General features: G+C 34.7%; 1 protein-coding gene and 1 long non-coding RNA gene across 3 annotated transcripts; both read left to right on the top strand.

The window, feature by feature from the left end:
* The first annotated feature begins 154 nt into the window (after nucleotides 1-154).
* On the top strand, nucleotides 155-26,153 carry LOC126763749 (xylulose kinase). Of its 2 annotated transcripts, XM_050481521.1 has the most exons (8): nucleotides 155-256; nucleotides 321-486; nucleotides 2,893-3,014; nucleotides 3,063-3,174; nucleotides 12,080-12,795; nucleotides 13,607-13,828; nucleotides 25,433-25,622; nucleotides 25,683-26,153. In XM_050481521.1, the coding sequence occupies exons 2-8, from the start codon at nucleotides 424-426 to the stop codon at nucleotides 25,950-25,952; spliced, it is 1,695 nt and encodes a 564-aa protein (XP_050337478.1). In that variant the 5' UTR covers nucleotides 155-256; nucleotides 321-423; the 3' UTR covers nucleotides 25,953-26,153. The 2 variants fall into 2 exon arrangements, with proteins under 2 accessions (XP_050337478.1, XP_050337467.1); XM_050481510.1 differs by having other exon boundaries at nucleotides 157-486.
* LOC126764537 (uncharacterized) lies at nucleotides 3,181-11,351 on the top strand. Its single transcript, XR_007668055.1, has 2 exons — nucleotides 3,181-5,922; nucleotides 5,999-11,351. It is a non-coding gene; the product is annotated as an uncharacterized LOC126764537 (long non-coding RNA).
* Nucleotides 26,154-27,993: the final 1,840 nt, after the last annotated feature.

The raw sequence follows: 27,993 nt of genomic DNA, 5'->3' as shown, positions 1-27,993 counted from the left end.
TTTTCAATAAAAACTCAGTGCGAAATAAATTGATCTATTAAGTAAATGCTAAAAATATACTTCCTATAAGACTAATTTTATTTGAAATTGACTGTTGGTTGGCAATAATTATTGCCTGTGAGGAAATAGTTGTGGATAGTGGAACTTAGATTATTCATATTCATTCGTTTAATACTGACAACTGCTGATATTTACTAAATAGTAAAATTGCCGATAAAAAAGTTTATAGTTCAATATAAATGCTTTGTGTGAGAGTGTAGGCTAAGTTTATACTGTTGACAAAAAATTATTAAAGCGAACGAAAATTGTTCTGTTTACAGACGAGACGACAAAGTTTTTATAAATTTCTTCTCATGCCTAATACTTTAAACCTGTACAATTTATGAGTTATTATTTTAATTAATCTTCACATACTTCTTTGCAATGACTCCAAAAGCCGCTGACGTTAAAACAACTTATTTAGGTTTGGATTTAAGCACACAAAAGGTAAGCTATTAAAAATTTTATTGTCACAATTCCAACTTCTTTGCCGCCGCGAACTGAATGTACCGTTGGAAAGAGGAAGTCCTGATTACAAAATATATAAGCTTATATGTACATATGTACCGCAAACGCTTAACTTTCATCAATCGAACAAGCTATTTCACTACTCCACGACACTTTATGCACATTTTCCATTTCAAAATCATTTAATTCAACCTTAAACTTTTAAACTAATTCACAATTTACCCTTTTTGCAAATTTTATAAGAAAAAACATCTATATTTTAAAAATTACTTTTTACACTCGCAGTGAGCATCATTTACATATGTATGTATGTGCTAACAATTATGAGGAGATGGAGCTGTGCCATATGATAATTGAAATTTCTCTTTCTCGCTATAATTCCTCTTTGTTTATTAAGGAGTTAGTTCTAATAAACCCAAGTGTGTATTTAAGTGTTATATTTCAAATTAAAATAAATATAAACGATCTTTCGGCACAATTCCGATTTCTTTGGCGCCGCGATTTGAAGGTACCGTTGGAAGAGGAAGTCCTCCTGATTAAAAAATATATAAGGTTATAGGTACCGCAAACGCTTAGTTTACGAGATATTCAACCTTAAAGATCAAAAATTCCCAAAATTCGAACATTTCAACAAGCTATTTTACCACATTAAACACACTTTACTCACATTTTTCTTTTCAAATTAATTAAATTAAACTATAAACTTTTAAATAAATCCACATTTTACACTTTTAACAGTCTTTTATTTTAAAAATTACATTTTACACTCTTAGTGTAGCTAAAAATTACGACGAAATGGAGCGCTGCTATGTGATAATAAGAAAATTCGCTGAAATTCCTTTTTTCCCCAAAAATTCCTCTATCCATTCATATGGATATGTTCTTTATTTAATTTAAAAACAAATAAGTAATATTATATAGTAATATTATATAATTATATTATATAATTATATTATATAATTATATTATATAATTATATTATATAATTATATTATATAATAATATTATATATATTGTCACCTAATGTACAAAAAAACGTATTATCAAAAAAAAAATGGAAAGCGCTGACAGATATAATAACCAAAATTTAACCATTTTATAACGAAAACTCAAATTTTGTTTTAATATCAGTGCAAGAAAACCAAAAAATATAACCACTTTATAACGAAACTCAATATATTTTTTTTAGTTTAACGCAGAAAGGAGTACTATGCGAAAGTACTTCAGTCACCCCTGGTATTCTCTCGACCAGGGTTATTTTTTAAAGCGCGACCGAAGGCCGCCAACGCAGAAAGGAGTACTACCCGAAAATACTTCAGTCACATAAATCACATATTACACATATACATATGTAGAAAGAATTTTTTCTTATAGTTAATATAGAAAAAGAATCACGCGAAAAAGCAAACAAAGAAAAATTGTTAAAAATCCTACATATTTGCTGTTTAAGATGTGGCAAGGCTTGTTTTCCTCATAATTGTAAACAATCTAACCTTTTCAACGGTGAGTGCGCTAAGTAATTTTTAAATAAACAAATTTTGGTAAAATATACCAAAATAAAAGTAAAATGTGAACTTATTTCAATGTTTAGAGTGTAAATTGAAATATAGAGAAATACCATGTGTTATTAGTGCAAATTTTTGAACTTTTAATCGTGATTATTTTAAAAAATAAAAGTTATTTTTATATTATTTTTGGATATTTCTTCTCTGGAAGAAATACGGAATTCGGTTTTTTACCCCTCCGCCAAAGTAATCGGAATCGTGCCGCTACGAGATTTGGTAATAACTTTAAGGATGGTAGTACAATATGATAATTAGAATAGCACAAAATTTGGAGATAAAATATTAGACAACAAAAAAATATGTTAGATATTTCAACAAGTAAAATGATGTAAATGTTTTCCCGAAATTTGCTTAGATGGTTGTAGTTCTCTTAATAAATAAAAATAATCTCACTAATACTTCGTACGTATTTATGTGTGTACTTATAAATCACCACTTATAATTAATGAAAGTTGTTTTGAAATGTATGCTTCACAAATTTAGACTTTTTTTCAAAGGTCAAATTCCTCAGAAGAAAATGATAAGATTATTGCGTCAATTGATTATATAGTTCGATCACAACTAAAACAAATATGTAGCGTTAAAACAGATATTGATATTGATGCATACATATGTGGACCCTACTTTGGAGTAAATGTCACGGACACAATAAATACAATATGGTATTTACGGTAGCTAAAAATGAACTAATTTGACGGAGTTCAGACTACATACTTATGTACATTGGTGTGTGTAATAAATATGTGCACTTGTGAATGCGTGTATATACATACATATGTATGTTTGTAATCCTATTAATGTTTTTTTGTTTTTATTTCAGCTTAAAGCAGTTCAGTTGTCTTCCAAATTGGAGGTTAATGCGTCTGCGGAAGTAAAGTTTGACTCTGACTTGCCTGAATTTCGTACTAATGGTGGTGCTAATTTCGGACTAAGAAATCATGAGTAAGAAAAGATGACAGAAGCTATTTTATTTTAATTATTCTTTTGAAGGGTTTTTGTACAACCTGTTATGTGGGTAAAAGCAATCGATATTGTATTGGATCGTTTGGTGATGCAAGGTGCTGATCTTAGTACCGTGAAGGCGATAGGAGGCTCTGCCCAGGTACATATAAACTTAATCTCATTTCTAATATGAACATGATCTGCGAAGTAATGGAATTTTGTTATAAGTAATGCTGGTACATATTTTGAAATTCGACCACTGCTAATTTCAATTTAAATGATTCATTGTATATTGACCAAAAAGTATCAGAACTGAACCGTGTATATAGGTATGTATATAATAAATATAGCCAATACAATAAATGCCCATAGGAAATAGGTTCTTTTTGTTCACACAATAACAAAAGGGTTGCATTCTAACATAAAACCAGTATTAACTAATCTACATATTTTATAAATGAACCAAAAGAAATAGAGAAAACAAATGATACCTCAATGGCAGGAAATAAATAATATTTTATTACTTTTTGGCTTAGAATTCCTTTCTGCATTTGCGGCCTTAAATAGCACTACCAAAAAATAACCCTTGTCGGACCAACACCGAAGCGAGTACAGTTCTTTCGCGTTGAACAATAACAATCGAAAATTAATAATATTTAGTCAGGGGCGGTAGCAGTTACAATGAATTGGCTAAAAAATCAAGTTTACTAATTATTTCCCAATTTATATTTTTTTTTTACAAAATAATCGTTATATTTTAATATTTATTTTTAGCTCACAAAGTAAGAATTATTTGATAACAGTTAATTATTGCTCACAGAATAACAGTTATGTGTTGAGTTTTAATTAATTCTTGTGTAATTAAAGTTGAGGAGTAAACATTTTGTTTTGCCACATACCAGCTGTTTCATGAATATTACTTTCAGATCGTAAGATTTAAGGGGGTTGTATGGTAAAAGCAACCTTTTTTCAATAATTTTTTTACACACAAATTTTTATTTGAGAGTTCAGGTTTTTCATATGTTATTCTACATGTAATTGTGTCATAATGTTGTCAAATATCTATTACGCGAGAAAAGCACGTTTAAAGATCGCTAGCTGTGTGATTCAAGCGCACGACACTTTGCAGCGGATCTCATTTTTAAAAACTCGGTTTCTACATTATTATCATTATATAATCAAATTGTAAAAATAGTGTGGAATGCTGGGTATATGAAAAATATGTCACAAAGCACCCCACGCTTTTCCCACAATAATGCAGGAATTTTTCCTTCATTATTGTTGTTAGTTTATACAAAGAATTATTTTTCACTTTTTAGTTTGATATGCTTTAAAAGCGTGTTTTTTAGTTTTTTTTTAAACTATATTTATTTTTAATTTTTTAGTTTGATGTGATAAACCCCAAATTTGTTAAAATATGAACTGTGGCATGTAGTATTGTTTAAGTTTTACTCGTAACCTTTCATTGGCAAAAAAGTAACGATACAAACTTGGCTTAATCCATTTCCATTGTTCTTGTCTAGCAATTATAATTCAAGTGGTCGACTCGGAAAGTAGGTGGTAAACTAGGTAGGCGTGTTGTCTCATTTTCCATTTTTTCAGGTAGAGGGGTTCAAATATAAGATAGGTAGAATATTTCTTGGGTATTTTATATTAAAAGAATCTATTTTTTCTTTTATGAGATTTACCAATATTATGAAATATAAACGAATATAACTTAAATCGTATTCTCCGCCATTAGATTCGGTGACAATTTTTGAAAAGCTCACATCGATGTGACAGCCAAAGTTTAAAAAAAAGGAGTTTTCTATTGCAGTTGCTTTTCGGAGGCGTTTTGAAAACTAGTATCTTAATTTTTTTACTACAAAAATTCTATTATAAGTATTAATTTTTTTATTACATAAAAGTCACATTTTTTGCTTTATTTGATATTATTTCTTCTGGTGCGCGGTTATACATATATACATATGTATGTATATCTATATAAAGTATACTTTCTTTAAGGATATACATATGTACATATAATTCAGTATATACATGCTATTCAAATGTCACCAAAACTAGTTTTATATAGATGTTGCATACTTTTAAGCGCATCTTTTTAGTGAGCTGCTTAAACTTACTATCGCCTTCCTTCAGTGTCGCTGAAATATTCTAGGTTTCAGTACCACTTAAAAAGTTACAAACAAACATACATGCATACAAGTGAAGCTAATAAAATCGTATTAAAAGAAGAAACCCGTTAGGCGGAGGGCGTTCCCTTTTCAAGTAAGAGCTCATACTTGGAGAGCCTTTCTTAGACCTTATCAACAAATTTTTCGGTATAATAAGCGACAAAACATTCGTTTTTTTACCCACGCTGGAACACCTTGGAGCATTTATACAACGTTGTCACATCATGAGGCAACATTTTCTCTCTCTATGTGTTCAGCACAATACTTTGAGAAAAGAACACGCAACATTTATAACCCATGCGTAAAGAAGCATAAATGCGACATTTTTGTGTTAAAAGAAAACGCTGTTAGTGCTAGTAATTGTTAGTAATTTATTTTTTATTGTATGCAGTAATGCTGTAAACACAAAGGAGTCGACAGTTATGTAGTCGAGCAGCTGCCTAAATAACTGTGTCTATAAAGATGTGTGTATTTTAATGATGGACAGATGGAGGCGACAGACTTCAAGCGGCATCTGTCCATTTGTGTTTACAGCTTGATGTTTACTTTTTCATCATGGAAAGATATACACAATAACAAGGTCACTAATTATTCAGTTTTATTATCAAAATCATTGTTCTCCAATTTCCCTTTTTCATGCGCTTTAGACATTTTATGGTCGTAATAATGGTTCACATGTCCTCTCTATTAATCGAATTGTTGACAATTTCGAGCGTACATTCTCTTTACATAATGTTCAAGTGGTAATGAGACAAAGAACCGCTCGAGGCAATTAAATTATTCCTGGCATTCAGACAAGTGTTTCTGAAGATCGCAATTTGTCGATTCCAAGACGTTCTCAAGAATTGGGACTGTCTCAAACCACAACCTGGCGAATTTTGAGAAAGTATTGGGGTTGTATCCTTATACAATTTGCTGATTTTACTTGATAACCATTAAAAAAGTCTTCTCCGATGAGGCGGCTCACTTTCATCTGAGTGGTGCGGTAAATAAGCAAAACTATCAATTTTAGTACGAAGAAAATCAACAAATTATTTATGAACAATCATTGCATTCACCTAAATTAACAGTTTGAGGTGGTTTATTGTCTATCATGGGATGATTCCACCATCCAAGGGGTCCAACCTTACTGTCAATACAGAGCGGTATATATCGATGATAACCAACTTTTTATAGCCGCAATTGACAACAACTGGTTTCAACAAGACGAAGCTACGTGCTACACAGCACGTGCAACAACCGAATTATTGTGAGAAAAGTTTGAAGCTTCGATTATTTTAAGAAGTTGTGACATGGAATTGCCTCCAAGAAGTTGTGATTTAATACCTTTAGACTTTTTCTTGTGGGGTTATTTAAACTTATTGGTCTTTAGCAATAAACCAGATTCTCTTCAGGCTTTATAATAATAATACCCAACGATTACCCTCCTCCCGCCCAACCGACACGAGGGGCGCATACGAGCGGAATTAGCCGAGTCATAAAAAGCAAGAGAGTTTTAAGCGTTGTGATCTTATGCTGCTCAGCTACAGAAACAACAATTTCAACAGCCAAAATAAAGAATTAGATTAAAGTAAGTTTATTATTTTTAAATGTTACTTGTTAAGAGTAGATAAAATATTTTTTTTTTTTGGTTAAAAGTGTGAGTCTGTTAGATCAAATGTGCTGGAATGAGAATTGAAATCGTGGCATATACGGCGGAATGATTCGTTTAACTCAAAATTTGTTCTAGAAAATTTTAAAAGTAAAGGTCTAAACTGCCTGGTAGAGCGAGCGGGAACGTTAAAATTAATATCAGATAGGAGAGATGGGCTACAGACTGACCCATTCATGAGTTTTACAAGAAATATTTTACCAAGCATCTCCCTACGACTAGCGAGTGTCGGGAGATTTATAAGTTTTAAACGGTTAATGTAAGGGGGAAGATTTAAACTGGAATCCCAATCAGTGATCTGCAGTGAATGAGTTAAACACAACTTTGAGCCACTTGCGAAAAATTGAGTATGAAGCAAGCAAATTATTCACGGAATGAGTATAAGTGTGAATACTGCTCACTTACAATTATGAGAGAGAGAGTTTTGGCTTGTGAGCTGATTAGCTTGTATGAAGCATATATTCACAAGTGTTTGCTTATGAGCTCACAATACTTATGAATCTTTGCTTAGGATTCTCTGACATTCATGAATACAAAACACTTGTGAATATACGAAGAAGCTCAGTTGTGCGCAAGCCACTTGCAAGCCTTTTGAGCCGTAACGCTATGAACCAAAGGCTAGAAAATCCATTACGAAAGCACTAAGAGTTACTATTATATAATTGTATAACAAAAAGGATTTTGTAATTGGTTCTAACTAATAATGACTAGATCTAATGAAATAAAAAAAGGGGTTTTCATATTTTGTATTAATTTTCTCTATTATTAAAAAAATTACATATATGTACATACTTACATTCATGTTATCACTTATAATATTACATTTTATTTTATAAAATGATAATTCAGTTCCTTTCAATGGAATTAAAATTAAAAATAAAAATTACGTCAGTTTAATGGTATAAAAATTACGTGAATTATTAACAAAAAACAAAATAACACAATTCAGTTCATTTCGGTAAAAAAATATAAATACTAAACATAAAATTTACTTCAAGATTTATGTACATACATAAGATTCAACTCCAAAGATACAAGTATATATTATAAGTATAGCTTCTAAATATATATATAAATTTGTAGTTTTTACGAAGTCACTAGAATCACGGGTTTCGTTTCTTTTAAAACCCCTCCGCGTAGGTATAAACTTCAGGGACTCATCTACCTAAGCTCTCCACTTTCTAAAATGTAAGATAAAGCTTTTCATTTAGGCTTAAGAAATAATTGAAATAAAAGGATAAGAAACAAAGAAGTTTCAGTTTTGTAGTTTTTACGAAGTCACTAGAATCACGGGTTTCGTTTCTTTTAAAACCCCTCCGCGTAGGTATAAACTTCAGGGACTCATCTACCTAAGCTCTCCACTTTCTAAAATGTAAGATAAAGCTTTTCATTTAGGCTTAAGAAATAATTGAAAAAAAGGATAAGAAACAAAGAAGTTTCAGTTTTGTAGTTTTTACGAAGTCACTAGAATCACGGGTTTCGTTTCTTTTAAAACCCCTCCGCGTAGGTATAAACTTCAGGGACTCATCCACCTAAGCTCTCCAATTTCTAGAATGTAAGATAAAGCTTAAGAAAATAATTGAATAAAAGGATAAGAAATAAAGAAGTTTCAAGTTGCAGATCACTGATCCCAATGCAAATGATTTAAGGCAAAAAGTAAAAATTGTTTTTGAACGGACTCTAACTTATCCGAATGGACTTGGTAACTAGGGTTCCAAACCACAGAAGCATACTCCAATATAGGCCTCACCAGAGATGTAAAAAGAATTTTTGTGGTAAGTGGATCTCTAAATTCTTTAGACCAACGTTTAACAAAACTAAGAGCGCCTTTAGCTTTAAAAACCGTGGAAGATGCGTGAAGATTAAAATTGGGTTTAGGATCCATAGTTACTTCCAGATCAACAAAACTGCATACTTGCTCCAACCTAAAGTTTTGTATTACGTATGAAGTATGGTCTACAGATCTACGTGAAAAGCACATCGTTTTACATTTTTTAAGGTTCAATGGCATGACATTTCTAAAACACCAAGAAACTAAGTCTGTTTGAGACCGACTTCTTTTGCTATTTGAAGTATATGATTGAAAAAGTTTTACATCGTCAGCATAAAATAAAACGCTTGAATACTTAATAACAGATGATATGTCATTAATAAATAACAAGAACAGAATTGGACCAAGACGGCTACCTTGAGGAACGCCTGAAGGAACATTGATTATGTCAGAAAAAGTATCGTTAAATATGACTTGTTGAGTTCGATTACTAAGATAAGAAGCAACCCATTTTAGAAATATTGGTTGAAAACCAAAATGATCGAGTTTATTGAAAAGAATTGAATGATTTACTTTATCAAAAGCTTTATTAAAATCTATGTATATAACATCAGTACGCTTATTCTACCCTAAAGCCCGTTGATACATGTGATACAAATTCAAGCAAATTAGTTACTGTAGATTTCCCTTTACGAAAACCGTGCGGAGAACATGAAATTAGTGGAAAAATCCGGAAGGTTATGTAGTCTGTTATAATTGTTTCAAAAAGTTTATGTATTGCTGACAACTTTGATATTCCCCTATAGTTTTCAATATATGACCTAAATCCACTCTTATGCAAAGGAATTATAAATGACTTTTTCCAGATATTTGGAAATAAGCCTTGCTAAGTGGTGCATTAAATAGTTTTGATAGGGATTGGCATGAGGAAATCATATCTGGGCCATAACTAAATGATTGTTCTAACATATTTAACTGATATAAGACTACTGCTTCGGAAATGGTGGGTGCATTAATTACAGAAATCGGACATAACTTATGCTGCTGCGGATCATTTTTTGGAGAGTAATTGGACCTAAAGAATTCAGCAAACATATTAGAAATGTGTGATTGTCACTAGACATAGTAGACTCATATTTCATAGCGGACGGAAAATTAGAAAACTTGCGTTTGAGTTGACGAAACCATAGAACAATTTTGGATTACGTATAATATTTTTTTTTACTTTGTTTATATAATTATTATAACATATTTTATTAAGTTCAGCAAACTGTCGACGTAATTTGGAATATTTTGAATAGTCAACAACTAAACCCCAGTTTTTTTTTTAAGTTTAAAAGCACGAGATTTTCTATTTTTTAATTTACATTACTCTAGAACTCATTCTTTGAGTAACAACACATTTCGGAACATATTTTTCAAATAAATTTAAAATAGTTTCATTAAAATGGGTAGCAATAAATTTAATATTGCCACTGTAATCTGGCCAAGTTACTTTAGAAAGTTCGTAATTAATCTTCTTAAAATTAGCTTTCGCAAAGTTGAACCGAGAACAAAGGTCATGTGTATTATTATGAACAAAGTTGGCTATATACAGTTCCTCAAATAATTGATCGAACGTTTGCGGTGTGTTAACTTATTCAAGGATAAAAGAAAAAATAAAACCAAAATCATATCGAAATATTTTTTATTAACAAAAGGAGAGGTTAACATTTTCAAAACCCAATGTATATTTCATTCAAAAAGTGAAACAAAACAAAGCCACCCCTTGCTTGCAGAACTTATTAGTTTCTGGCAGGCTTCTATTGTGATTTTTTTCCAGTGCGCTGTCACTTGTTGCCAAAGTGCGTCAAGGTTTCGGGGAATTGAATCACTACTTGCCAAGGAACTTTTGAGTTCTCCCAAAGGTGTTCTATAGAACACTTGGAACCAACTTTTCGTAACTGTTACGGTATGCTTGGGGTCAATATCCTGCTGAAAAGTTTAATTTTCGACAGTGAGACCATTGGCTCAAGCTAAGAGGTTTTGATCGAAAATATGAATATAATCGGATGCGGTAATTCGTCCTAGAATCCTGTGACATTTTCCGCCCCACTATAATTCATACAACCCCATAGCATCAACGAACCACCACCAAATTTAAGGGTTGCGATAGTGGTTCACCTTTCCGGCACCACACCCACTGCCTCCCATCTGATCCAAAGCGATTTATTTTGGTCTCGTTAGACCAGATCACTTTCTTCCAATCTTCGATTGTGAAACTTTTATACTTTTTTGCAAAATATAGTCTCAATTCTTTATGGCGCTTTGTTAAAAAAGGTTTCTTAACCTTGGAGCGACCTTTCAAGCCATGTTCGCGTAAGACGTTGCGAATTGTTTCATCACAAACGTTAAGCTGATCATTTTCCCGTAGCTGCTTATTGATTTCTACCGCATTATCACATGCACCAGTCTTGATTTGCCTAATTATTTTGCGTTTCAGTGAATGAGACAGAAGACATTTTCGTCCTGGCGACCGCTTTTTAGGCAAATTTTCCATTTTGTTACGTATTATGCTAAAGGTGGATGTAGAGCAATGAATCCTGCGTGCTATCTCACGGTGGGAATGCCCTTCTCATAAGAGATTCTCTATTAGACTTGTTGCTTCCTTTGATATCGGTTTATAAAAAAATTTTATAATAATAACCTTTCAATGTAAAAAAATGAAATGTAATAAATTTCTTTTGTTTCTACCGACAAAATATGTACACATCCAACACTCGCTTCTATACTCAAACAATTGATCGAATAAGTTTTCGCGTGAGTTCAATGACACGCTAGTTACAAAGAATCGAAATATTAGCGGTACTATCTATTAACAGTACTCCTAGTACAGTACAACATTTTTTTTAACATCAGCAAAGAAATGTTTATTTAAGTTGTGCACACTTGATCAATAAATTGAGGAATTGTATATACTTGTAAATCAATACAAGTATACTCGAAAATTGGATTCATCGGATTCGTTCCTGCATGTGAAGGCGGTTTGATTAATGGTATATTTAGATATTTAAATAAAAAAGATTTGAATTTCCTTAGCAATTAGTGTGTTTTTTTTAAGAAAAACATCACTCTTATTGGAAACCCTATATATGTATATGGTAAACATATAGCTACATATACATACATACAAGTATGTATATAAAGAAAAGTTGGTGAATTTTTAGGATGATTTTTTGGAGCGTAAATTACAATTCATTCCTTAGGCCTACCAAGGCTATACTGTTAAACTAACTATTTTACGACAAAAAATTGAAGAGAGGTCACAAATTCTTATAGCTGGCTTAGTATCGTTATGGTCATTGTAATATTAAACTTTTCTGATTGTTATGGACGGATTCCAGCATACCCCTTTTGATTTGAGGAAGAGCAGGTTTAATTTATGTGAGTTACATTTATTTCTTTTAAACTAAATTTATTTGTTTCACAGCAACATGGTTCTTTATATTGGTCTCGTCATGGTGTTCAAACTTTAAAGAACTTAGATTCCGATAAGTTCCTTCATATTCAAATAGATGATTCCGCTTTTACGTTGAATCGTACACCAATTTGGATGGATGGTTCAACAGAGAAGCAATGCATAGAAATGGAAACTGCAATTGGAGGACGTATGGAGATGGTTAAAATCACTGGATCAAAGTGTTATGCTCGGTTTACTGGCCCACAAATTCGTAAAATTTACCAAGAGCGTTCGCATGCTTATGAAGAGACCCATCGCATTTCTTTGGTTAGCAGTTTTTTAGCTTCGGTATTTCTAGGTGATATTGCACCTATAGATTATGGTGATGCATCAGGAATGAATCTTTTCGATATTAAAGAAAAAAATTGGTCCAAACCATGCTTGAACGCCTGTGCTCCTGACCTGGAGGAGCGGTTAGGGGAACCAGTTCCCACTAGCTCCATAATTGGAAATGTTTCTGATTTCTTCGTGCAACGTTTCGGGTTTCCTGTTGAATGTAAAGTTACAGCTTTTACGGGTGATAATTTATCGGCGCTTTCGGGAATGGTAACTGAGCAAGATAGCTTAGTCATGTCTTTGGGAACAAGCGATACATTAATGATGAATTTAAAAGTGCAGCCTCATCTTGAAGAAGGACATGTGCTATGTCACCCAACTGAAATTCGTCAATTTATGGGTTTGTTATGGTACGTTTTAAAATTATTACATTTTCATTTCTTAAACATGCACGATGCATTAACAATATTGCATATTTCGTGTATTAATTTTCACGTAGAATATGCAGTATAACACAGTCGATCACAATATAATTTGGAAAAAGTTGATAGAGATTTCTGCAATATATAATTACAAAATATAAGTCCAAGCAACTTATTGAAATTACTAATTTTTCATTTCTGAAAATGCTCTTTCGTTGAAGTTGTTTTTGTTTGCATAGAAATAATAAAATCTTCCTGTTTTGAATTACTTTTCAAGATTCCTTATTTTGATTGGCAAGTCGATGCCGCTTTACTAGCTTTGTTTGACGCACCTTCCAAACTGTAAATTATTTATTGATTTCTGTAATCAATTAAAATATCAAACCGAGACAAAGTATACTGAAGAGTAAAATCTGACCTAGACCACGCCTGCTTCCCATGTAACAACATTTTAACTAAACGCAAAAATAATTAATAGTTTTTATCAAAAATATTCGTGTAGGTTCATATATTAATCATATTAATATGCGATTATATCGATTTTGAACATTATGATTTCTTTTGTAAATTTAGAAGGTGCCTATTTTTTTTGTTTGTTAAATTTTTATTGTTGCCACCGGTATGATGGCCTGCGTTCCATCCCAGTTCCCGACTAACAGCAACTCAATTTTTTACAAGCGATCGCCTCTGTTCAAGATGGTATATGTAGTTATTTCAATTATTTTTTTGCAAATTACAGTAACTATTACCATGCAAATCAATAAACTTATTTTATAATTTTTCTCTTTGTTGTTGTTAGTTTTCGAAACGGATCTCTGGTACGGGATTATTTTAATAAAACTGAGGTCAATAGTGATTGGAAGAAGTTTAATGAATTACTTGATTCCACACCACGTGGAAATTACGGCAATATGGCTTTACATTTCCATTCAATTGAAATAATACCTAACGTACAAGGAGTTTTGCGCTGGACTAGAAGTAATTCGGGGGAAACTTCCGAGACAGCGAAAGGTGTGCAAAAGTAAGTTCTAATCTAAATATTTTATTACTTATGTATTTAACTCTATTGTTATGATGCTGATATATGTATATATGTATGCTTGTAATCTATAACAATTTTTAAAAGCAATTCTAGGGAGTAAAGTATGAAAATGAAATTTTTATTGGTTTTATAACCTACAAACGTTCTTTGATGCTATTCTACTATATAATAATATAATCAAATGTAACATGCAATAGCAGCGTGTAATAGTTGTGTTCCGGTTATTTGTAACACCTACATAAATCTAATCGAGTTGGATATACATTACATATATGTACATATGTATATAGGAACATATGTATGTACATATATAAAAACAAGAAAAAACGTTAACTTCGGTTGCACCGAAGCTAAATACACTTCACAAATGCATTTTTGTTAGCAACTATGTGTTCAGTTTGTATGGAAGCTATATGCTTTAGTAATCCGTTCTAAACAAGTTTTTTAGAGATTACATTGTTGCCTTAAAAAATAACATATACCAAATTTCGTGAATATATCTTGTCAAATGTGAAAGTTGTCCATACAAGAACTTGATTCCGATCGTTCAGTTTGTATGGCAGCTATATGCTATAGTTTTTGCCTTAGAAAATAACATATATCAAATTTCGTGAATAAATCTTGTCATATGTGAAAGTTGTCCATACAAGAACTTGATTTCGATCGTTCAGTTTGTATGGCAGCTATATGCTATAGTTAACCGATCTGAACAATTTCTTCGGAGATTACATTGTTGCCTTAGAAAATAACATATACCAAATTTCGTGAATAAATCTTGTCAAATGTGAAAGTTTTCCATACAAGAACTTGATTCCGATCGTTCAGTTTGTATGGCAGCTATATGCTATAGTTAACCGATATGAACAATTTCTTCGGAGATTACATTTTTGCCTTAGAAAATAACAAATATCAAATTTCGTGAATATATCTTGTCAAATGTGAAAGTTGTCCATACAAGAACTTGATTCCGATCGTTCAGTTTGTATGGCAGCTATATGCTATAGTTAACCGATCTGAACAATTTCTTCGGAGATTACATTGTTGCTTTAGAAAATAACATATACCAAATTTCGTGAATGTATCTTGTCAAATGTGAAAGTTGTCTATACAAGAACTTGATTCCGATCGTTCAGTTTGTATGACAGCTATATGCTATAGTTAACCGATCTGAAAAATTTCTTCGGATATTATATTTTTGCCTTAGAAAATAACATATACCAAATTTCGTGAATATATCTTGTCAAATGTGAAAGTTTTCCATACAAGCATTTGATTCCGATCGTTCAGTTTGTATGGCAGCTATATGTTATAGTTGTCCGATATCGGTCGTTCCGACAAATGAGCAGCTTCTTGACGAGAAAATGACGTTTGCAAAATTTCGAAACGATATCTTAAAAACTGAGAGACTAGTTCGTATTTATACAGACAGACGGTCATGGCTAAATCGACTCAGCTCGACATACTGATCATTTATATATATACTTTATAGGGTCTCCGACGATTCCTTCTGGGTGTTACAAACTTCGTGACAAACTTAATATACCCTGTTCAGGGTATAGTGAGCTAAATGACGTTAAATGTTAAATTCCGAACATCTATTTACCGCTTCGTTCGCCCGTCCGCCTGTCCCTGTAAGCGGTACTTTAAGTAAAAATGTAGATATTTTAATGAAACTTGGTATTGCAGCGAAAATCTATTAAGTGCCATAATAGCTAAGCCACAAATTAAAAATAAAACAAGAAAGGAAGGGCTAAGTTCGGGTGTCACCGAACATTTTATACTCTCGCATGATAAAGTGATAATCGAGATTTCATTATCCGTCATTTACATATTTTTTATTTTGCTGTAAAATTAATTAGATTAGTAGTTCCTGATATATGGTTTTTGATCCATAAGTGGGCGACGCCACGCCCATTTTCAATTTTTAAAAAAAGCCTGGATGCAGCTTCCTTCTGCCACTTCTTCCGCAAAATTTAGTGTTTCTGACGTTTTTTGTTAGTCGGTTCACGCACTTTTAGTGATTTTCAACATAACCTTTGTATGGGAGGTGGGCGTGGTTATTATCCGATTTCTTCCATTTTTGTACTGTATATGGAAACGCCTGGAGGAAACGACTCTATAGAGTTTGGTTGACATAGCTATAGTAGTTTCCGAGATATGTACAAAAAACTTAGTAGGGGCCGGGGCCACGCCCACTTTTCCAAAAAAATTACTTCCAAATATGACCCTCCCTAATGCGATCCTTTGTGCCAAAGTTCACTTTAATATCTATATTTATGGCTTAGTTATTACACTTTATAGGTTTTCTGTTTTCGCCATGTTGTGGGCGTGGCAGTGTGCCGATTTTGCCCATCTTCGGACTTAACCTTCTTATGGAGCCAAGAAATTCGTGTACCAAGTTTCATCATGATATCTCAATTTCTACTCAAGTTACAGCTTGCACGGACGGACAGACAGACATCCGGATTTCAACTCTACTCGTCACCCTGATCACTTGTTTATAACCCTATATCTTTTAGTTTTAGGACTTACAAACAACCGTTATGTGAACAAAACTATAATACTCTTTGTTGCGAGAGTATAAATATATGCTGCTACCGGAGCATTTTTCGAATTTATACATTTCAGGAATGTTTTCTACCGCCACAACAACAACAACATACAAAAAGTTAATTTGTTGCAAAGTGCTTCAGTAGCAAGCTGCATTTGTGCCTTAAACATTTTTTTTGGAAACGGGTGTGTTTTTTGACAGATCTCTCGTGAGTCGTGTCAAGTTGTTTTGTTATTTTTGTTCAGTATTGTCTGGCATTTCATCATGAAAAGGCAACAACGTATGACGTATTCGAGCTAAATTTTGTTCAGCGATGAGGCCCATTTTTGGATCAATAGGTATGTAAACTAGCGAAATTGCCGCATTTGGGACGAAGAGCAACATGAAAAGATTCAAGAGCTACTATTTCATTCAAAAAAAGCAACGGTTTGGTGTGGTTTGTGGGTCGGTGGTATCATCGGTCCATATTTCTGCAAAAATGATGCCGGTGAGAACATAACTGTCAAGGTCAACTGGCCTAAATGATCGTGTTATATCATACCTTTAAACTTTATTGGGATATGTAAGGTCTAAGTCTATGCGAACAATCCCGTTTCGATTCAGGCCTTGGAGCAACACATCAGGGGTGTCATTCGCCAGCTATCAGTCGAATTACTCGAACTAGTCATCGAAAATTGGACTCAACGGATGGACCATCTGAGACGGAAGCGCGGCCAACATTTGAAAGAAATAATCTTCATAAAATAAATGTCAAACGATGTTCTTTCGAATTATAATAAATATTCCCCATTGAATTTGAAGCTTCTGTGTTTTACTTATTAAAGTAGGGAACCTTGAAATGGATCACCCTTTACCAAAAGTGTGATAGCTCACTAAAATAACAAGAAGCTTAAAAATTTAAAATGAAAATTGTACGGAAAGGCTGCATAGGTACATATCTGCGCTAAAGCAATGGACTTGCCACCGTCTACTCACAGGTTAAATTTCATACCTCAACAATGATCGATCAGTTTCAAGAAAATTTGGTGTATAACATTTTATGTGCACTTCTATGTTACGGTATGAAAATGGGCGAAATCAAAATCATTCCTACTTCACATATAACAGTTTTAAATTCCATTTGGAAAGGAAGGGCTAAGTTCGGGACGTATTTTCAGGAGTTTAAGAGAGTTTATATTAAATAAGCAAGGAAGCGCTAAGCTCGGATGAATTCGACCATTTTACGGTCTCGCAATGTGCAAAGATAAAAGGTGTTGGTAAAATTTTATATTAAAAAATTTTTGGTAAAAATTCGACATTCAATATATGACAAAACCGTGAATGGATTTCGTTCATTTTGGTATTTTATGAAGTTATATTGCAGACCGTAAACTCGCGTCCTTTCATTACTACCGTCAACCAAATAAATGGAATGTGCTATTTTAGGGATAAGAACTTAGACCACGGTCCTATAACAGTTCCATTCATAATCAATTCTAAACCACATTATCTTTTATTAAAATATCGTATATATTGACGAACTTAAGGGATCGTCTCAGTGTGAAATTTTTGAGAAAGCTATTTTTTTTGCGGTATTATAGGATAGTAAACACTATAATAAACATTCTCTCAAATTTTTAAATCGAAAATCAAATTATTACGGTCGCCTACTGTCACTCTTAGATTTTAGTCTTAGTATTATAATTCTCTCATATATGTATCTCTTTATTTATTCTCTCATTTAACATACAATGTGCTGTAAACTACGATTTCTTATGTTTTCCTTTTATGTAAGTTCAGTTGTATTTTGACGTTCAAATAAAGAAGACGCCCAGCGGTCATTCTAATCTGTCTGGTGACAGATATTCAGAAGTGGGATAGACATTTAGAAGTGAAAAGTAAATTAAATTTGATCGAAATGAATTTGAAGCAACTCAATATGTTGCAGCTTAAAGAGGTTCTCCGCCGCCTAGATTTAAAGGTGTCGGGAAATAAAGCGGAGTTAATTAAGCGCTTGCAGGAGGAAAGTGATGACATGGTGACACCCGTTGTTGAATCCGTCTTGGAAGAGGCAGCAGGTATGGATGCAGAGGAGGACGATGTCGGGAGCACGGGACAGCTGGAAGTACAGGTAAGGGAGCTACATGGTGTAGTGGAAGCCCTAAGTGCACAGCTAGAGGCTCTTCGTCCGCTGGTGACAAGTGTTCCGCAAGCGGACATGTCAGTGCATGCAAGAAATCCATACAATAACGCACATACGCCGCTACATACGTTACAGTTGTCGCCTCCAGTAATGCACGCAGTCGCAACATCAGTTTCAACAAAAACGGTACCAGTACAGTACACAGTAGCATCGTCGACCGTTACACAGCCGAAAGCAGCAGTTGTCGTCGCGCAGACGTCGACGTCGCAGCCAAGCTATCTGCTGACTCAGCAGGGTAGTTTGTCAACGCACATTCGTTCAACAGCACAACAAGTGGCACATGCGCCACTGTATAATATACCAGTTCACCAGAATATGACGCCGCAAACACATGTAGACAGAGCAAGAGAGAGACACACTCTGCAAGAAATCGCAGCAATTTTGCCTGTTTATGATCCGTGTGACAACGAGTATACATCTGTACAGTTTGTACAACGAATTGACCAATTAAGAGAGTTGTACAATTGGGATGACTCTTTGCTTATCTTCGCCGTATTGGGTAAGCTTAAAGGTGTTGCCAAGCGATGGGCAGATGCACAGCCTGTTTTTAGAGAGTGGAGTGAGTTTGTAAGTATATTTCTAATAGATTTTCCATATGTGTATAACGCTGCTGATGCGCATATACGTTTAATGAATTCAAGAATAGGTCGGGACGAAAAGGTTATAGAGTTTTATTATAGAATGCTTGCAGTGGGTCGTCGTGAACAAATCGATGATGTGTCAATAATTCGGTATATAATAAATGGTCTCTATGATGAGTATGTAAAGCGTACGTTAAGCGCAATGAATTTTGTAAAGTGCTCAGATTTACTGCAATCATTGACGAATTTGACAGCGAGTCAAATGTGTAAGAGAAGAGTAGGTAGCACAGAACAAAGAGTAGTGTCGCAGAATTCGGCACGGGTTAAAGAATTTACAACAGACAAAACAAAAAGTGAGGTAGGTCCGATATGTTTTAAATGCAAAGAGAGAGGACACATTGCCAGAAATTGCGTTAAGAAGCAACATAAAAATGGAAAAGCTCCAAATGATAGAGTGAATAGTGTAGAGAGTGAGGAAGTTAACACAAGTATAGAAGAAGAGGCAACAGTTAATAAAATTCAAATTACAGAACCACAAAAAGAATTACGCAAGTGTATTAAGATTTTGGGAAAAGAAGAGATTGATTGCAATGCGTTGATTGATTCGGGTAGTTCAAAGTCGCTTGTTAAGAGATCAATTGCTAAGAGATGTAGTAAATGCTATACATCATGTGAGGAGAAGCTAATTGGTTTTGCAGGTGGTGAATTGATCTGTAAAGAGAAAATTTTAGTGAAGATTAAATTCGATGAAATGGTGTATGAGGTAGAATTATTGATTATCGATGACTCGATAATGAAATATGATGCACTAATAGGAATTGATATACTATCGAAGGGAAAGGTAGTTATTGAAGGTGGTAAGTGCAGTATAATGGCTATCGATAGAAAAGCGGTTGATGTAGGGAATCATCTACAACCGGAAACAATGAATAATTTATTTTGTTTATTGGAAAGGTATGGGCACTGTTTTGGGGAAAGTTTGTGTGAACTAGGAAGATCTAAACGGTTCAAGATGAACATTAGACTAACGACTACAAAGCCAATTGCAAAGAAGCCATACAGCATACCTATTCCAAAACAGCAAGTGGTAGAAAAGATAGTGAATGAATTATTAGAGTTAGGTATAATTCAGAAATCGAAGTCATTGTATGCATCTCCTATTGTCTTGGTGCGAAAGTCAAACGGTGAGGATAGGCTTTGCGTTGATTTCCGTGAGCTCAATGCGGTTACTGAGAAGCAGCCATGGTTGATGCCGACCGTAGATGGTGTGCTGGCTACGTTAGCTGGAAAGAAGTTTTTCACCACACTCGACCTTATGTCTGGTTACTATCAGATAGAGTTGGAAGAACAGTCACGATATTTCACTGCGTTTGTGACTCACAACGGTCATTATGAGTTTACCAGAATGCCGTTTGGGTTACGCAATGCTCCGTGTGCGTTTCAACGGATGATGTCGAACTTGGTAGCACCACTCAGCAACAAGGTGATCAGCTACGTCGATGAAGTTATAATTGCAAGTCACACCGAAGATGAAAATTTATTGCACGTAAAAGAATTTCTCGAAATAATTGAACAAGAAGGGTTAACGCTTCGACTGTCGAAGTGCACGTTTATGAGACGTGCGGTATCATTTTTGGGACACGAAGTAAACGAAGGTGGCGTGCGGCCAGGCGCGATGAAAACAAGAGCCATCAAGAATTTTCCAGTACCTCGTAATCAACTAGAAGTCCGTCGTTTCCTTGGACTTACAGGTTTCTTCCGTAAGTTCGTCAGTGGGTATGCCTTGATTGCTAAGCCGCTCACTGAATTGACAAGGAAGAATATTGATTTTGTGTGGAGTATAACATGCGAAGATGCTTTTCGAAAGTTGATCGATCATATCACGAACTCACCGGTTCTTACAATTTATGATGTCACTAAGGTACATGAGTTACATACTGATGCTTCGAGCGTAGGACTCGCAGCGATACTGTTACAGTATGACGACACTGGTAACTTGAAGCCGGTGGCTTATTTTAGCAGGGCTTGTACAGAAGCTGAAAAGAATTATCATGCATACGAACTAGAAGTGTTAGCTGTTGTTGAGGCATGTCAACGATTCCGAACGTTCCTGTTGGGTAAACACTTCACCGTCGTCACCGATTGCCAAGCCATATCATGTGCGAAACTTACGACGCCGATGCGTCCACGAGTTGCAAGATGGTTGCTCAGGCTTCTTGAATATGACTACGATATTGTACATCGGGCTGGAACATCAATGTGTCATGTCGATGCAATGAGTCGAGGTCCAGAAAAGCTATCGAATACAGTCAACAAGGAAGGCAGTCACATCCAAGCATTGTCAGTCGATGACTGGGTGTCAGTGATGCAGCAGCAAGACAGCAAGCTGAGGATAATCATTGACGTATTGAGGGGTTTAGCAAACTCTGATCAGCAAGCTCAGATCAAGTCAGAATACTTGTTGGAAAATCACCGACTATTCAAACGAAACATGAAGGATAGTTATCCACTGGTTGTTCCAAAGGGAATGAGATGGCGAATAGTAAAACTATACCATGACGATTGCGGGCATCCAGGTGTTGAAGGCACCGTGAAGAGGACGATGAAACATTTTTGGTTTCCTCGTATGAGAAATTTCGTCAAGGGATACATTAAATCATGTATCGAATGTTGCTACCATCGCCACCCAGGGCGAAAACAGTCCGAGTTGTTCGGGATGGACGTCCCAAAGTTGCCATTCCAGGTTTTGCATATGGATCACTTGGGTCCATTTGTGAAAAGCCGACGCGGGTACGAATACGTTCTGGTAATTATAGACGCTCTAACCAGATATGCAGTTATTACTCCTACGAGGTCAACAAAGACAAAGCCAGTAACAGAAGCATTGAATCAACTTACGTTGTACTTTGGTCTGCCGCAGAGGGTAGTCACAGATCGTGGGACAGCTTTCACATCCACGACGTTTACATCATACTGTAATACCAACAACATACAGCACGTTAAGGTGGCAGTGCGCACACCGCGTTCTAACGGGTTGGCCGAGCGAGTCAACCAAGCAGTGTTGGCATATTTAAAACCGTCAATCGGTAATCCAAGAGATTGGGACATCCAATTACGTTCATTGCAATGGGTAATGAATACGAAAGTAAATTCAACGACTAAGTATGCTCCTATTGATTTAGTATACGATTTTCCACTTCGTGACATAAGCGGAAACAAAGTATTAGCTGCTGTACATGATGATGATGTACAGCTACTGATGAACAAACGGCGCGATGAAGCTACTCGCAACATAGAAACCGCCCGAGCTAAATGGAAAGCTAGATTCGATGCGAAACACTCCAAACCAGAGCCGTATGCAGAAGGTGACTTAGTACTGTTAGCAGCACCTGTTCCTAGCACTGGTGAATCTCGAAAGCTCCAACCACATTACAAAGGGCCATACATCGTGAAGAAGGTTCTACGATTCAATCGATACGTCGTCGAAGATGTTGATGGGCATCAATGCTCTCAACGTCGATATTCAACAATAGCAACTACCGACAACATGAAACCGTGGTGCGTTCTATTTCCGGAGGTTGATGACGAGTATGATGAATCCGGGTACATTACCAACGATCATCCAACTCGGGACGAGTTGAAGCAGCAGGAGAGGCCGAGTTGTCACTCTTAGATTTTAGTCTTAGTATTATAATTCTCTCATATATGTATCTCTTTATTTATTCTCTCATTTAACATACAATGTGCTGTAAACTACGATTGCTTATGTTTTCCTTTTATGTGAGTTCAGTTGTATTTTGACGTTCAAATAAAGAAGACGCCCAGCGGTCATTCTAATCTGTCTGGTGACACTACAGCCTTTTTTGTATAAAGGGAACAGAGTGGGGAACATAGCGACTCCAATCTTTAAACGCGTTTTTCTCAGAATGGTCTTTTTCAAAACGGTTTCCACTCTCAAAAATCTCTTAATGCTTGTGACATATTTTTTTGTAAGCACTTTTAGTACTAGTTTTCAATATACCCGTTAGGTGTTGTTGTTGTTGTTGTAGCAACAGAAAACATTCCTGAAGTAATTTGGAAGAATGCTGCCGGTTTGACCGTTCGTAACGTCAAAGAAAATTATATTTAAATTGTGTTCAAATAAGATCTGACATAATCTTACCCCATCAGGCTAATTTGTGGAAAACGTCAACTTGAGGATCGAAATTCCTTAAAATTCGTTATGATGCTTAGACCAAGGTCTTGACTAATTCGGTTCATATATGGGTTTTCATCTAAATATGAGCGATGTCCGTCCATCGTTTGCTTCACTTTTTGCACTGTCTGTGGTGGAGCTTAAAGGATTTGTCCTGTTTCTTTTTGTATCTTAAATATTTTAGAATATATTACATTTAATCTCTTAGAGGGCGGGGTCATTCCTATTTTTCAAAATGTTTAACCCGCAGATTCCCCTTTCGACTGCAATTCCCCGTACCAAATTAGAGTTTTATATATTAATTTAGTGCTGAGTTATGGCACTTTATAGGTTTTCGTTTAATGGCGTTTTGTGGGCGTGGCAGTGGTTCGCTTGCGTATATCTAAAAATTTCGTCCTACCTTTCTTGCCAAAAAACATGTGCATAAAGTTTCATTACGATATCTCAATTTATATTCAAGTTATAGCTTGCACGGACAGAGCCTTGCATTTGCTTAGAAGATGTGTTACACTTTTCATTCCCACTACTTCCTGCCAACTTCTACAATAGCCATTATATGGGGTATCTAGTCTGTTGACATGTCGTCCAATTAGACAGTGCCCAGTTAGCACTCCTACTAGTGTTCTTATGTCATTTCTTTTGAATTTTAATAGTCGGTATGTGCGGTCAATGTTCCACGTTTGCTTGCTTGTTGAGGAAAGTCAAGAATTGGTTCCACCGAAACTCTGCTAAATTTACAATTAGCTCACTCCTTGTCAGAAGAGCATGGCTTTCTATGATTGCTGTGATCTTCGCTTGGAAGACAGGTCTGGTAAACGGAAGATAATTTTAGGATCGAATTTTGTTGAAAAGACACTACCTCCCAGTCGATTATGTAGTTTGAACTCATATGTATAGATGCTTATCAACGCGTCCCTGTTCATCTCGCCTCTTTTTCTGGAAGGGAAGACAATATTGAGGACCACATTTATTTTTAATTCTATAGGATTTTTAAAATCCTTGGCAGTGGGTAAAAACGAGAATGTACTAAGTATCACTGAATACCCCTTATTACAGGCGACTAATTTGGAGAATTCTCTCAGTCTAAGAGCTGACTTCGCTGCCATTTGCTTAGATTTTACATTATACAAGATTACAAGTTCGTTGGCAATAAATGTAAAACGACGTTGTTCTTGTTGTTGAGCTCCATTGATGCTCTTTGTAATTTTTTTCTTGCGCGCCAGCCCGTATTTTTTTCCGTTATTAGTCACCATATCAATATACCGTATGTCATAATCGGTCAAACGACTACTGTGTAGAGCCAATGAGCTACCCGAAACGTTAATACCTATTTGGTGTAAAGTACTTTAGCAGCTTTCCTCATCCTAACGTCTATGTTTGATAAAAGCTTTCTGTCTAAAATTAGTCCTAAGTAGCTTGCCTTATCCCAAATTGTTAGTCTGTTATCATTTAATAATGGCGGCATAACTTCAAGATAACTATGTTTCCTAGTGAACAACACTATCTACGTCTTGCTAGTATTTAAGTTTAGTCCGCATAATACCACCCAACGATTTATATCATTTAATATTATTAGCATAATCATAGTGAGGGTATTCAGAAATTTACCCATATTCGAAAACGCCACATCGTCAGAGTAGACCAAAACAATGTACCCCCTTATTTTCTAGATCTAACAGCAATTTATTCATTATTAAGATTCAGAGAATATCCCTCTTATCCCACGTCTCCTTAAGGTGTACCTCTTTGAATACATAGATCTCTTCGCTCTCGCACCTGCACCTTCTTATTGTTGCAAGTTTTCTGATCATGTTTTTTTTTTTTATAGCAAAACCGTTAACATTGGCTTCCACAACACCGGAAACCTATACAAATCACTACAACTTTTTAGTTTGCACAACAGCCTTCAGTGTTTTATATTCTTCGACCATAGCTTATGGCTTTAGTTTCAAGATGCTATTTTATCAGTCGGTTACCCATTTCCTTGCCTCGCATCTCTAAATTTGAACAAAATTTTAAACAAATTATGTTAATTATATACCTGATTCACAAAAAACATATGTTTTTGTTTCAGATTTTTATCGCCTCAAACTGAAATTCGTGCCTTGATTGAGGGACAGATGTTGCATAAACGAGCTGTTGCTGCGGACATGGGATTTCATTTCGGCAGCGATACAAAAATAATAGCTACAGGGGGCGCTTCTGTAAATAAATCGATTTTACAAGTTGTTTCAGATGTTTTCAATGCTCCAGTTTTTGTGCAGGTTAAAAATGAAATGATGCGACCTATACATTTATAAACTTAATACAATTTCTTTCTGCAGAATGAGAGTGAAGCGGCTTTATTTGGTGCGGCATACCGGGCAAAATATTCTCTTTATTTAAATTCAATTAAAGCATCCAATGATACAAGCAACGGAAATATCAATATAGAGAATTCAACATTAACACCGCTAAGCTATCATGATTATATTATGCAGTTTATTCCAAATCATTTAAAATTAATTTGTGAACCCAACAAAGATTGTGAACAAATCTATGCACCTATGCTAGAGCGCTATCGTAAAATGGCAGTAGTTTTGGCACAAAATTGAACGTACTTCAGTAGATGTATAGAAAACATTCCCATTGGTAATTATTTTAAATACCAAACAATATCCAAACTTACATAATTGTAATATTATAAAAATACTAATTGTTCCTTAAACTTTTCTTTAAATTTTATATATTAATGTACAAGCATATTTTTAATTCGAAAGTGAAAATATATTAAGATAAAATTATTCTCAATAACATTTCATGGATTATTCTCATTTATTCTCAAATTATTAGTGAAAGAAATTAAGACAAGGAAAAAAATCCGTTCAAAAGATTGAGTAAAAATTAAAAAATCTTCACGAAACTTGATGACAAAGTCTGCGCCCCCATTTATTTGCAGGTCATTTTATTAAAAAAAAAGGTGAACATAATTAGCAAATGTAGTACGATAAAAAAGTTAATCAGCCTTATCACACAATCCATCGTAGCAAAGCTACGAATACGAATGTCCGCTACGAATACGCATAATTTTCTTTCACTGCATCCATGTGAATTCGAAACTTTTGTTATCAGACTTAATTTTGCATTTTGACATATCGAAATAACCTTGGTAGAACAAAAAATTTAATTTCTGATAAATAAAACTGAAATTGTTTATATTCAGAGTGAATTTACGAACAAAATATGGATCCGTTAACTGCCACTCTACGAATTTTGAACTTACGTATGGAATGGTTCGAATTGTAATATAGCAATTTCGTATCTTTCCCAACCCAACTATTTTATTGCCAAGAGCTCGACCCACTTCATTTTCAATTGATAATATTGCCAAGCTTGTCAGTATTTCTTCACACATTGTACAGTGCAAGTAGGTTTTGATAAATTCAATTAGAAAAACTGCGCTCTCCACTAGCTGTCGACAGATGAAGTGTTAGCAATCCCCGTATTGTCATAAATAGTTTTAGAACAATATCTTTAAATTCGTTATTAACATATATAATTTCGAACGTCTACTTTTATAATAAATTTTTCTGTTTGTACTTTGTTGCATAAATCTGTTGCTTTTACTTACAACCTGAGTTTATAACATTTTTGATCAATAGTTAACAAAAATTCAAAAGTTTTAGTAACCTTCCACTGATCGCAACTAAAAATCGATTCAAGGTAATGACAATATAGAAATTAATTTAAAAAATTTTGTTAACGTCTCAAATTGGCCCATCTTCCTACTCATAATTAACCAGTTTTTTCTGTTTTCTGAAGCGAACCGGGGCCCTATTCTTTACGTCGATTCGATATCCGGATATATCATAAAATTATGCGAAAGTTGTACCACCCTGTGCGGAAATAAATTCTTACATTTTTATACTCTTGCAACATGTTGCTACAGCCTATTATATCGGGTGATTTTTTAAGAGCTTGATAACTTTTTTAAAAAAAAAAAACGCATAAAATTTGCAAAATCTCATCGGTTCTTTATTTGAAACGTTAGATTGGTTCATGACATTTACTTTTTGAAGATAATTTCATTTAAATGTTGACCGCGGCTGCGTCTTAGGTGGTCCATTCGGAAAGTCCAATTTTGGGCAACTTTTTCGAGCATTTCGGCCGGAATAGCCCGAATTTCTTCGGAAATGTTGTCTTCCAAAGCTGGAATAGTTGCTGGCTTATTTCTGTAGACTTTAGACTTGACGTAGCCCCACAAAAAATAGTCTAAAGGCGTTAAATCGCATGATCTTGGTGGCCAACTTACGGGTCCATTTCTTGAGATGAATTGTTCTCCGAAGTTTTCCCTCAAAATGGCCATAGAATCGCGAGCTGTGTGGCATGTAGCGCCATCTTGTTGAAACCACATGTCAACCAAGTTCAGTTCTTCCATTTTTGGCAACAAAAAGTTTGTTAGCATCGAACGATAGCGATCGCCATTCACCGTAACGTTGCGTCCAACAGCATCTTTGAAAAAATACGGTCCAATGATTCCACCAGCGTACAAACCACACCAAACAGTGCATTTTTCGGGATGCATGGGCAGTTCTTGAACGGCTTCTGGTTGCTCTTCACCCCAAATGCGGCAATTTTGCTTATTTACGTAGCCAT

Source organism: Bactrocera neohumeralis, chromosome 2 (genome assembly GCF_024586455.1).
Source record: "Bactrocera neohumeralis isolate Rockhampton chromosome 2, APGP_CSIRO_Bneo_wtdbg2-racon-allhic-juicebox.fasta_v2, whole genome shotgun sequence".
NCBI classification, from domain to species: domain Eukaryota; kingdom Metazoa; phylum Arthropoda; class Insecta; order Diptera; family Tephritidae; genus Bactrocera; species Bactrocera neohumeralis.
The sequence above is the reverse complement of the archived record's forward strand: the minus strand, read 5'-3'. Positions and strand labels throughout refer to the sequence as shown.